The sequence below is a fragment of the Fistularia commersonii genome, chromosome 19, assembly GCF_037954325.1.
Source record: "Fistularia commersonii isolate RoL2024-O1a breed Wild chromosome 19, RoL_Fcom_v1.0, whole genome shotgun sequence".
Taxonomy (NCBI): Eukaryota; Metazoa; Chordata; class Actinopteri; order Syngnathiformes; family Fistulariidae; genus Fistularia; species Fistularia commersonii.
The window spans coordinates 2,813,643-2,827,073 of NC_141302.1; the positions used below are offsets into that span (position 1 = coordinate 2,813,643).

Genomic DNA, 13,431 nt, shown 5'->3' on the forward strand with positions numbered 1-13,431 from the left:
AGCGGCGGCAGCAGCATCACGCAACCTGACTCATCCCGCATCAGTACCATTACCGTAAAGGACCGCAAAGACGCGCAACCGCAAATCCCCGAGACAAACAGGCGCGACGAAACCCCGCATTTTCGACACGGAAACGCCGAGCGGAGGACGGAGGACCTACTGTGACATGACACAGGAGCGCCAGGGCATTGTTTTTTATTTTTATTTTTTTTTTATCTCGGCTCTCTTGTTGGCGCTGTTTTGGCGAGCATCGGGAAGAGCGACGCTCCAAACTCACGGCGCCGTACGTGCGCAGACGCCCCAAAGCGCAGACCCGGAAGCGAGCGCCACGCTGGGAAATGTAGTTTTTTGTTGAGACGTTGTTTACGCGTCGTTTATCGACCCGTTTTAAGCGTTTTCGCCTCGTTTGCTTCACGAATCTCACATTAAAACACCAATCCATCCATTCATTCATTTATTCTGCACTCATCTTGCCGACGTGAGGATCGCAAGCAACACAAATCCACAAAAGTCACATTTAACCTTGGGCTTCAATCCAATCACTTCAGCATCAGAATTCTTTATTGATCCCCAATGGATAGATGGCTTTTTATTAAAAGCAGCTCTTGCTCATTAAGTCAAAAAGAATTGAAACAGAATTATGTAAGAAAATAAAGAATAGCGAATTAAGAATAATAAAAACTAAAAAAAATAAGAATAAAAGTCAAATGAAACGGTAAAGATCAAAAGAAATGAAGAACTTTAAGGTATGTAATGATATATGTCACATATACAAGTATATATGGTTACATGTAGTATACATTTCTATTATTTAATATTGTTATGTTTTACTTGTAAATCTGGCACAACAATTTCCTTTGCGATACATAAAGTTGCTCTTATTCGTATTCTTATTCTTATTCTTATTCTTATTCTTATTCTTATTCTTATTCTTATTCTTATTCTTATTGCACAGAACACAATGGAATTATTGCATGTATGGAGAATGCGGAAGGAACAATATATATATATATATATATATATATACTGCTAGAATTTATATATAGATATATATATATATATAAACACACACACACACACACACACATATATATATTATTTATATAATATCTATATAAAATAGAATCGTTGTGGTTTGGTTCCTTGGGCCCTTTCACCCAGTGCTACCTCAGAGTTGTGCTGTAAGGAGCCATACAGAGGTGAAATTACTCAAATCTGATATGATTTTTACAGTGTGTGTCATGTTGAAGAAGAATTTATGAGATTGATTGACAGCAAGACCTGACCCCTGACCCCTGACCCCTGACCCCTGACCCCCCACCCGTGACAGGAATAACAACCAGAATGGAAAGAAAATCCACGGATAAAATAGAAGATCATGTAGACACACACACACACACACACACACACACACACACACACACACACACACACACGCACGCACAAGTGATATTTCCGGAGATTTGTCGCCATCTGCTGGACAATATTAGCAACTACGCTCATGACGTTTTGCGGGCTGCAGCTAGAAATATCAAATTAATTTAAAAAATTGCTAAAAATGTTGAAACCTGAATTCTTTTTATGTACCTTAAAAAAATTTTTCTCGTAATTATACCCCAACAACAACTACTACTACAAATAACAACAAAAAAAATATCACCAAACAACCAGTTCATGAACTTTCCAAGTTAAAACCAGATACAACCTGACTCAGTGCCTCATTCTTAAATATGTTTTCCTATTTATAATATATTCCTGTATATTTTAGTTTTTACCACCCAGAAACCTTAGAGCATGCAGATCCCAAACATTTGGAAACATGAAGATGTGTCTCTCCACAGAGAAAGGAACGAGTTTATTAACATTTTTTATTACAATTTGATAATAATTTCTTGAACAGCGTCATTCTTTACACGTATATATATATATGTATAAGTGTGTATGTATACACGCACACACACACACATATATATACATGTATGCAATATGTGGTGTGTGTGTGTATGTGTGTGTGTGTGTGTGTGTATTTAGTACTGTTATAATTTACAGTTAACAAGCCGGTTAAGCTGTCGCCACGTCACGAGTGGTGACGCCGCCTTTTCACACACACACACACACACACACACACACACACACACACACACACACACACACACTACTGGGGGCGTGGTGAACCGCGCGACTTTGGCACACATCTCTGACAGTGTGTGTTTATGTGTGTGTGTGTGTGTGCGGATATTGCAGCTGACCAAATAGCAGAAGAGCAGACACACACACACACACGCACACACACACACCGCGGGCTGTCCGGACTCTTACTGCGCAGACGCCGCTTCTCCCGCGACGTGTCTCCAAACTTTCCGATCACAGAAAGAAAGAAAGAAAAAAGATAGAAAGATAGAAAGAAAAAAAGAAAAATAGAAAGATAGAAAGAAAAGCAGCGTGTCTTTTTAGCATCGCGATACTTTGTTTGTTTATCTGTTTGTTTTGTTTTTTTTTCCGGAACACTTCAAGGTAAACGACAACGTCGTCTGCAAAAGTGCGCAGCCGGTAATTGGAGACGTCGCCTCGGCGTCTCTCCGCGGGGGTAGAGGAGGAGGTCCAGGGTGGAGGAGGAGGTCCAGGGTGGAGGAGGAGGTCCAGGAGCGCCATGCAGCAGCAGCAGCAGCAGCAGGAGCGGCTGCTGAAGGTGCTGGTCATCGGAGACCTGGGCGTCGGGAAGACCTCCATCATCAAGCGCTACGTCCACCAGGTCTTCTCGCAGCACTACCGCGCCACCATCGGGGTGGACTTTGCCCTGAAGATCCTCAACTGGGACCACAAGACGGTGGTGAGACTGCAGCTGTGGGACATAGCCGGTGCGTACACGTCCCCCCCCTGCGAGCGTGCGTGTGTGTGCGTGTGTGTGCGTGTGTGTGTGTGTGTGCTCCCAGTTTGCATAATCCCTTTCGTGTATTTCTTGATCTACAACTTTTTTAAAAAGTGCTTTCTCACATGTTCACTTTGAACTTGAGGATCTGGTTGCACACACACACACACACACACACTCATATACGCACACACACACACTTGTGTATCTGACCAGACTTGATATTAATCAAAGTGCAGATGAGGATATTGATTAATATCAGAGGGAGGAGTTTATAATCAGTTTATAATCCACTCACAACACAAAGTCTCCTCTTTATTTATTTTCTCCCAACTCGGTGTTGCCATGGAAACCGTCCCTTTTTGTCTTCTCCCTAAGCTACTAAGAGGTAACATGTGGTTTCCCCACTCCGTCTTTCTATTCACACACAAGGCTGGTTCTACCCTGCCCTGCAAGGCCGTCCATGTAACTGGGTGCATTTGTTTTAATCCACGAAGTTCGTGCACACACACACACACTCACACGCACACACACACACACGCGCAGGCATGCAGTGGCGTTAACCCGTTGGGGTGTTTGTGCGACGGCGGCCACGATTGTCTGCAGCTGCCGGGATGTGTCGTACCAGTGGGCGGTGATGACCTCACACCGGAGCGGTCGCCTCCTGGCGTTCGTGTCCTCACACACACACACACACACACACACACACACACACACACACACACACACACACACACACACACACGTGCACTCACAATAAAAAATAGCATTAGCCTGGCCGCATATCTGGTTTTTAACCCATTTGTCTCCAATCAACGCTGAATAGGATTTTTTAATCTCGGTTATTATATTTACTTTTTGCCAACTCTGGTTAAGTTGTACTAGGGTTAAATAATAGACCTCCAACTTTACTCCCCCATGCTAATTTTATAACGCTAACTTGCATGGCATCCAGTCCTAATGAGATTTTACCGTGAAAATATCACATTAATTTTACGAGACATTTGCCCGACAACTCCCGTTAGCAGAATGTGCTAGCATGCTAGCAATGGTAATAGTGCCGGGCCCTGGGTTCTCACATTTAGCACGTCGCTAGCATAAGTATTTAGCCAGACAGCCGTCCGTCACCTTCATTATTCCTTTTACGAATATTAAAGCTACAACTTTAGCTATTAGCATGTAATTGTTTGCACTATTGCTCTTATTATGATGATATCATTTGAACCCGACCCTCCAACCCCTCCTACTCTTGCTTTCTACCTCGCTGTGGACGCTAAGTTCTTGCTAACAAGGAGGGAACGTTTGGTTTCTTGTAGATCATCTTAAAGAGTGTTGGCTCTATGTGGGACGTGACAGATGACTGGGTTGTGATTTGGCGCCGTGAAAAGAAAATTGGACTGTTATTTGGAGACATGTATGCTTTAGCAGCGGCGGGAGTTTTGCATCCGTCCCCAGTCGCCTTCAGTGGCTCGCCCCGGGTCCAGAGCCAGACATTTTGGGTCTCAAAGGAGAAGTAGGCCGGTGTCATGCGGTTGATGGGGAAGTGCCTCGTCACGGTGACAATGCATCCGAGAAGCCATTCTGGGTAAAAAGAACCCACAAGGCCGTTCTGGGTAAGAAGAACCGACCTCCTCAAGGTACTTTCTCGCGCCGCTGAAGCTTTTCCTGGATTCTGGGATCCAGAACACGGCCTTCTGGAGTCTGGAGGAACAACGGCTGGCCGCTGCCGGCGCCGGGCCGCTGGCCAGGGTTGTGCCGGCTTGAGTCTCTCTTGAGACAGACTTGTATGCTTGGTTTTTTGAAATGAGTACGTTGTGCACTGGCCACGAGTGCATGTGTGTGTTGGGTCAGATGGCTGATTGTTACTTGCTGATTCACCGCTATATTGGGATCATGTGGAGGACGTTAGCTACCCAGATAGGGACTTATTTATATATTCATTTACACACAAGCACATGCGCTCTGTCGTGCACACACACACACATACACTGTTATGTGTTCCGTGCTCAAATATTTGCAATTCTGGTGCATTTCCTAGCCGGCGTCTCGTGCAGCCTCTTTAATTCCGGTTTATTAGCAAACATTCCGGAAAAGGTCTGGGTTTTCTGGATGAATAAAGCAAGGAGTGTGTTATTACACTGTTATAAACTGCCCATCAGGTGTAATTAACTCCCAGTGACCCCCCTCCTTCCCCTCCCTGTCCTTCCGTGTGGATCAGAACATCTGATTAAGGAGATTTCCAGGTTGCGTCACAGGCATGTGGCTCAGCTGACGGTCCAGCGGTCACTTCACCTGAGAGGAACCCAAAATGTGATGATCGTTTTTTGGTTTGAGCGTCCGGATACGGCCTCTAGCGACCGCGCTAGAAAGTCCGGAGCCCTTTTATTGGTAATCACATGCACATTGAGTACTTCGCTTTAGGAGTTCTTGTACCCCGCAGAGCAGAACCCGCCCCCCTTGTTTAGGAGCCTCGTTCTGGAACGATCCGGTTGGATCAAGATGAACCGCCCCATTTCCTTAATTTGGTCGAAATGTTAAAAATGTAGAAATCGTGAAGAATCCATTTCACGGTGTTAAGATATGGAAGGCGTAGAAACATCTCATGTGATTTCTTCACATGGCCGCAAAAATAACCGATTACTTTTTTTGGCTGCGTGTTGTTGCAGAGCTGGTGCTAACACTAACGAATGCTAGCTAGCGCGATCGGGAAGTGTTCAGATTTGTGAAACAAGCTAGCTGCCTACATGTTTTCCTGCGACGGCAGGACGTCGGACGTCAGATTACCGGCTCGGCTTTCTCTTTGCAGATGATACGGTTCTGGTGGCTTCATTGGAAGGAGGTTCTCAGGCCGTGGTCCTCAGCTGGTCAGAGGTGAAGGGTCAGAGATGAGTCCTCTCTGGGTCGGAGATGAGATCCTACCCAATGCGAAGTCCGAGTACCTTAGGTTCTTGTTCACGAGTGAGGGTACCGTGGGGTCGGGGGTCTACAGGCACACTCCGATTTGTCTGTCATGGTGAAGAAGCTAAGGAGAAGACTCCTCGAACGAAATGTTGTACTACAAGTGGTAGGGTCAGAAGCTCGGCCAGAAAGACGAGGTGACATCTGGTCAGGACGGCTCTCAGAGGCTTCCCATCTGGGAGGAGGTCCCCAGGGGAAGACCAAGGACATGCTGGAGTAACCATCCTTCTCAGGTGGCCTGGGGTCACCTCGGGATTCCTCTTGAAGCGCTGGAGGGATGGATTGCGATGCGGCGAATGAATGTCCCATTTGGCAAAATGTACGGTATGCTTCACTGAGTCGGGAATTTCTGTCCCTCCCTTCCCTCCCTGAAGGTCAGGAGCGATATGGCAACATGACCCGGGTGTACTACAGGGAGGCTGTCGGAGCTCTGGTCGTCTTCGACATGACTAGACTCTCCACCTTTCAGGCTGTCCTCAAGTGGAAGGGAGACCTGGACTCCAAGGTGAGTCCCTTTAGATTCTAAAGGGGTGTCAAACTCATTTCTCATCGCGGGCCACATACAGCCTAGGTAGATGTCAAGTGGGCCGGACCATTAAAATAATAGCATACTCAGCAATAAATAACCAAAATATCATGTCTTTCCTCTGTTTTGGTGTAAAGAAGTATAAGGACATAAGGAAAATTTTGGAATTTAATGAACAATCCTTTTACAAAACATTTCATGAAACACCTCATATTTCCTTAGACAAAAGTGTAATTTACTTTTATCATTCACATGTTTGCATTGCAATCATGTGATCATGCGATCCCACTGATCTTGCAAAGGCACAAAACTTAAACAAGTAATTGGTATTGAAAAATATAGTAATGCACTTTAAGATTAAATGAGACTTATAAAGAAAGGGATTTTTAAACTATTTACACATGTGCATATGAAATCTAAATTGAATCCCTGCCTACATCTTACAAACTAAAAAGAGTGCTATTAAATGTGTAAGGATTGGAGTATTTACCTGTCCTGTAAATGTGTAAACTTCATCCATAAAACATGCATACACATACTACACATACTGAAAATGTACGGAGTTGCATGAAAATTGAATTCCATCATACTAGTTTGTAGTGAAGCTGGTGACTAACTTTAAATTGCACATTTTCGCTAGCAATTAGCTAGCTGGCTTTTACCGCTGCTTCGCTGATTTCTCGGCTATAGGTGAAAGTGGACGCTGTTTCCTCAGACCCGCCAGCAATTCGTCGATCTTATCTCTTCTCAGTTTCTTTGCAAGCTGTCATATTTTTCGCGGTGATGAGTCTCGTTGCGGCGCCGTATATTATATTCCTTCAATACCGAAAATTGTTGCAAACACGCCAAGCACAAAGGTTTCCCGTGCGTCTCCGTAAATAAATAAGACGTCGTCAAATTTTCTTTGAAAATTCGACACTCTTTAACTACTTTTCTCTGTTTTGATAACGACATTTTGGCTAATGAGGGTGTAGCAGGAGGTGGAGAACAGGGTAGAAACAACGTCATAACAAGCAGCAGGTGGTGCGTTGATAACGTCTGCTGATTGGTCCGTCTCAGTGATGCGGACTGTCGTCTACGCTGACCAAACTAGTGCGGAAAATTCTCAAATTGCATTTAATCAAAAAAATTAAATCCTTGTCTTTTATGCATTTTTTCACTTTCAAATTATCCTGCGGGTCTGGTTGAACTCCCTGGCGGGCCGGTTCCGGCCCGCGGGCCGTATGTTTGACACCCCTGGTTTAGAAGAAGGCAGAAGGTGAGCGATACGCCTTGCGCCTCCTCATCCCGCTGCTTCTCGTCGCGTCCAGGTCGCCCTGAGCAACGGCAGGCCCGTCCCCGCCGTCCTACTGGCTAACAAGTGTGACCAGCGGCGCCACGGTTTGTGCCCAAAGCTGCCCAAGTTGGAAACCTTCTCCAGGGACTACGGCTTCGTCAGCTGGTTCGAGACTTCGGCCAAGGTAGGCGGAGTTCCAGGCGTTCTCCGCTCTGACCGCTACCGTCTCGTATTTCACCGGCAGAATTTCACGAAGGAACAATTCAAGAGACCGTGACGAATTTGTAATGTGTAATAACATGTAATAAATGTGTAATAACCATGGAATAAGATGAAATTGTGAACAGAGACCCCCCCAAGCTTAGAAAAGACTGTGAGTTGTCCAAAAAATAAGAGGAAATAAGAAAATAAGAGGAAAACACCAGAAATTCATCATCTGCCGATCTTTAGCTAAAAAGCCACAGAGTCAGACGCTACTCTGACCGTCTCTTCCGGTCCGATCATAGGCCGTCTCAGTTTTCTTCGTCTTCTAAGTGCATCGGCATAGACTTCTCGCCGTCTTCCCCCTCCAGGACAACACCAACATTGACGCCGCCATCTCCTGCTTGGTGAGGAGCATCATTTCCCTGGAGGAGGAGACCGAGGCGGTTGGCGGCGGCGACGGCGGCGCCCGTAGCGAAGCCGACGGCGGCGTCCTGGTGCTTCCCCGCTTCGACTACAACGTGAGGGAGAAGAGGCTGCGGATGGACGGCTGCTCGGGGTGTCCAGGTCTGAAGCCCAGAGCCGCCGACGACTGAGGAGCCGAGAGACTGAGGAGGACGAGGAGGAGGTCGCTGAGATGAATAATCCATCCGGTGGCGTCACGGCAAGGGATGTGTTTGAAAATGTGAATCCGTTTGAAAAAAAACTAAAAAAAAAAAAAAAAAACAACAAAAAAAATTTTTTTTTGTTTATACGCTAATTTCATGCAAGAGGGTATTTAATATGATAATAATATCATAATAAAGTTGTAGTAGCTTAATGTTTGTTGAGTAAAAATGTGCTGATTGAAGCCGTCGGGCGTCCCGGATCAAACCATTCTCACCCAGAGGGGTGCGGGATGGGGTCACATGACTTTACTCGAGGGAAAAAAAGATAAAGATATCCGTCGCCGTGGCGTTTGAAATACAACGAAAGTATCTAAAAGTACCACGATCTACCTTAATACTCCACCTAGTACTATATTGTTTTGCATCTTACGCCAGGGGTCGGCAAGAAATACTTTTCCCTACAGTAAAGAATTGATTCGGCAAATGTTTTATTGTTTATTGTTTTTTTTTTTGACTTTTTGTTATGTATAAACAAAATATATGTTGCAATTTTTTTTTTTTTTTTAAATCAGTTCACAACTGAAGAGAAATTACATTTCTGGGTGCAACAAAACATTGGGAATCCCGAAAAAAAAGATGTTGGGTTGAAGTTTGATTTTAAGGAAAATACTGAATGTCTATGTACTTCTTGTATTTATGAGAAAAAAAACAACAAAAATGCTGTTTTCCCTCGGTGTGCTTTTACTTGCGTGTGCACAAAGAGCGACAAGAATATAAACACTTTTTTTTTTCAGATGTTACAAGACGGCCTTAATATTTAAAGAAATAAATGACCTGGTTGCCATGACGACCAGCGCCCTCTGGCTAACAGGAGGCTACGTGCGTTGCATCCCCTCCATCTTTTACATGTTTATTGGAGGCCTGTTGTCTTGGAAATGTCCAGGTTCCTCTGTTGTGTTTCCCATAATTATCTCTGACTTCCTGCCGTTCGTTCCAAGACAAAAAGTAAATTTCTGTTTAATAGAGACGTGATCATTTTGATGGTATTTACAGATATAATAATCCTCGACGAACCTCCTGCAAATTGCTATCAACCCACCACCGTTTATATTACGCTTCCCACACTCTTGGACAGTACACTCAACATTTTACATAATTTTAACTAACAATAAACATAAAAAAACACACAATTGAAACTGCTTTGCTGTGCAGAAACTTAAAAATAATAATTTCATGAGTCAACAATAAATGCACAATTATTGTTGTTATTATTATTATTATTATCATTATTATTAGAATATTATTAAGATTGATATGATTAAAATTAAAATGCTACTGGAACTACTTTGCGTGCTGAAACTTAATAATATTGATAACAATTTCACAAGAATCAACAATAAATCCAAAACTATTATCATATAAAAATACACACCATTGAAACTAATAATAATAAATAATAAACCTGATAATAATTGAAAAAATACATTTAATGATAATTCACAGTTAATCAAAAAATATTGTTATTATTATCATAATGTTATTATTATTATTATAATACTCACTATTGAAAAGACTTTGCTGTGCCAAAACGTAATAATAATAATAATAATAATAATAACAATAATAATAATTATTACTATTATTATTATTATTAAAATATGCACTATTGAAACTGCTTTGCTGTTCCAAAACCTAATAATAATAATAATAATAATAATAAAATAACAATAATCATTAATTAGTAATCCACAGTAAATCCAAAATTATTATTATTGTTATTATGGAAATACTCACCACTGAAACTAGTTTGCTGTGCTGAAACTTAATAATAATAATAATAATAATCCACAATAAATCAACTACTATTATTGTTATTATTACTATTAAAATACTCACCATTGAAATGACTTTGCTGTGCCGAAACTAGTTGTGGTGATTTCACACACTGAGAAGCTTCATCTTTCAGTCATGGTCTTCATCTTCTTGCTATGCTTTGGGTTTAAACCGTCTTCTTGGTAGATCCTGGACGTTTAGGAGGCATCGTAGAGCGTGTTGTTATTCCGTATGAGGTCTTGTGTGGATACAATGGTACGAGCTAGAGCTTGCAATGCTGGGTATCTTTGTTTAGCAATGGAGAGCCTGCATTTTAATTATTTTATAAAATGAATTTTTGTTTATATACTATATTTGTTTACTGTTTCTTCACTCTTAAGCTAAAAATGGTTATTTTAACACATAAAAAAAGAATTCAAATGCTGAAAAAAACGCCAAAGAATGATTAATTGTGAGAACTGAATTACAAAAAAATAATAATGATAGCTCTGCGAAGTTACGCAGGGTCTACTGTACAGAGTATTAGGGACATTTTATTATAAAAGTTTAATTCCCTATTTATTACAACATTACAACTGTTCACTTAGTCACCCCTATTGATTTAAAATAGTCTGCTGGTTTGCAGAATTTTTTTTTATCTAATAAATCTGTCTTAAAAGATGAGTAGATGTCATTTTTAATTAAAATAATGTGGTAAATTGGTAAGAGCGCCGCCTTCTGGTGGAACCGCACTTTCAGCTCATTCGCTCAATACAATCTTTTTATTGTTTTCACAAAGCGTAACTTTTTCAGGTTTGAGCGTCTGACTGGATAATAGAGGATACTCAAGATCTCCATGGTAACCATCCCAAGGTGAGTTTATCATCTGTTTTTTTTCCCTGCATACTTTCCCCGACCTTGACATTTGAACATACGCAGTCAGACATCCGTAGGATTTGAAATAATCCTGCTCTGCATTCTAACGGGGCCAGATTAAACCCCATCGGTCTGACGGTTCAAAAATTCACTGATAAATGAATTAGTGATCTGTAAATCATGCAGGCACACACACACATACACACACACACACACACACATATGTGCAGGACAGCTATTATGAATAAGACGGTACTTTCTTACTGCTACAAACAGCAGTATTTCACAACGTTTCCAAGATTTTTAATAATTTATTTTAATCCAAGCGTCTTTTCTTGATGCTAATTATTTTCACAAATCATTAGTTTGGAACTTTGTGTTCAGATGTATGTAGGGGCAATTCCAGAAAAGGTTGTTCTGGTTGTTTTGTTTTTTAATTCCACTGAACCTGAGAGCTGCTAACACTCTGTGTAATGACAGTAAAAGTCTTAAATCCTTGAAGCCATCCATCCATCACAGGGCCACATATAGAACAACACAACAATTCACAACCCTGAACCTCCAGATTTTATTTGGACTGTGTGTGGAGGCCCAAGAACCTTCTGGCTGTGCAGGAAAAAGGTTTAAAAAAAGAAGCAAAATGCAAAATGACTGCATGCACTTTCACCATATGGCCACTAGGGGGCAGCAGAGTGATCTGAATGAAGACTGCCTGAATGCGTGTGTGTGTGTGTGTGTGTGTGTGCGTGTGTGTGTGTGTGGTCTCATTTTGCTTGTGAGATTTTTTTTTCTCCCCCCACAAACAGGAACTTTGCAAACTTCCTGCAGAAGTGTGTCAGAGCACCCCCCCCCCCCGTCTCTCCACCCCCTGCTGTTTCCATGGGTAATTAAAGTCATACTAACAATTAATTACCGCCATCCCAGCTGTGGCCGAGACCCACAGGTTTCCGACGCGGCGGCACAAAGTTAACGAATAGTTTTATCCATTATTTATGCGGCTCAATGTTTGTTTTAGTAACAGCCGGCTGCTGTAACGCAAATCTTCTTATTTGCATTTTGCAAAACAAAGAATCAAAATACCTTTTTCGACAGTCGGTGATGACAAAATGCTATTTTCCTCATTCTCAGATTATTAGAGACGGTGTCGAGACCCTCGTCTTCACGACGCCGTGAGGTGACTCGGTGAGGCGAGGAGCCGCAATACCGCGGGCCGGCGATGCTCCGCGCTCAGTCGTAACCATGGTAATCTGGAGGAAAATGATCTCCCCTGACATCCCAGGTATGCCGTTGTAACACGGCGGTTGAAATGCGGCTCCCGGCCGCCCGGCGGCGTGCACGGAGGAGCTCGCCCCCTCTCATCCACAGTAATGGATTTATTTCTATCTCCGCGAGCGCGCCGGCCTTGGGCGAGACGGCGGCTCATCCGTGACTGACAGCTGCTGATAGGAGCCCGGCGACGTCCGGAGCCTGTTGCCAGGGGCGACGGGGCTGCCTGCATCCATGCAGTTGCCATGGAGATCAGGAGTTCAGCCCCGCCGCCTGCAGATGGCAACCAGACCCCATGTCAGTGGGGTCTGGAGAGGTGCCTTGTGGCGGCGCGGCAAGTGGAACAGGGGGGGTGATGTTGGCATTCAAGGTTCACCTGCAATTCACACACCTGTGTGTGTGTGTGTGTGTGTGTGTGTGTGTGTTCACCCCAGGCAAGAGTCCTCTGTTTGGTTCATTTCCTGCATCCATTGATGAAGTAGCGAGTGTTGCTTGAGGAGAACCAGGATGAAGATACATTGAATACATCTATGCAGTGCATGCACACACACACACACACACACACGCACACGCCTGCTCCCCTCTGTTTGTCTCAGCCCACCCGTGGCGACATATCCCATCATTCTTGCAGTCAGAGGTCAGAGGTCACCCGGATAGAGACGACTTGGTATTTCCCAGCCCTGTGAGACATATCATGCCTGGAGTGTGTGTGAGTCTGAAGCTGACACACACACACACACACACACACACACACACACATTTTCTGGACTAACTTTTGGCTCATTTGCACAGACGTGTTAAACCATCACAGGCAAACATCTGTCGACACGTCTGCTTTTTATTTAGAGATCCAGTCTGTGCCAGTGCTACAACAAAAACAACAGCACTTTTATTAACTTTATTTTATTAGATTGCTCGATGCATACACACATATATATAAAAGGAGTTTTTGTAAATTTCCCGTTGCTTATATAATTAGCTCCAAAAGAAAAAGGACTGAAATAACAATATGCTGTGATGACATCCATAAGCATAATAC

General features: G+C 43.1%; 1 protein-coding gene across 1 annotated transcript; it reads left to right on the forward strand.

The window, feature by feature from the left end:
* The first annotated feature begins 2,513 nt into the window (after positions 1 to 2,513).
* LOC147223438 (ras-related protein Rab-38) lies at positions 2,514 to 8,577 on the forward strand. Its single transcript, XM_086165695.1, has 4 exons — positions 2,514 to 2,858; positions 6,202 to 6,332; positions 7,664 to 7,813; positions 8,202 to 8,577. The coding sequence occupies exons 1-4, from the start codon at positions 2,651 to 2,653 to the stop codon at positions 8,424 to 8,426; spliced, it is 714 nt and encodes a 237-aa protein (XP_086021821.1). The 5' UTR covers positions 2,514 to 2,650; the 3' UTR covers positions 8,427 to 8,577.
* The last annotated feature ends 4,854 nt before the right edge of the window (positions 8,578 to 13,431 follow it).

What these genes read in the sequence shown, in the direction of transcription:
- LOC147223438 (XM_086165695.1), top strand. Translation starts at nt 2,651, where the DNA reads ATGCAGCAGCAGCAGCAGCAGCAGGAGCGGCTGCTGAAGGTGCTGGTC. An exon ending in AGGGAGACCTGGACTCCAAG is followed by an intron (nt 6,333 to 7,663) that starts GTGAGTCCCTTT and finishes CGTCGCGTCCAG; the next exon opens with GTCGCCCTGAGCAACGGCAG. An exon ending in GGTTCGAGACTTCGGCCAAG is followed by an intron (nt 7,814 to 8,201) that starts GTAGGCGGAGTT and finishes TTCCCCCTCCAG; the next exon opens with GACAACACCAACATTGACGC.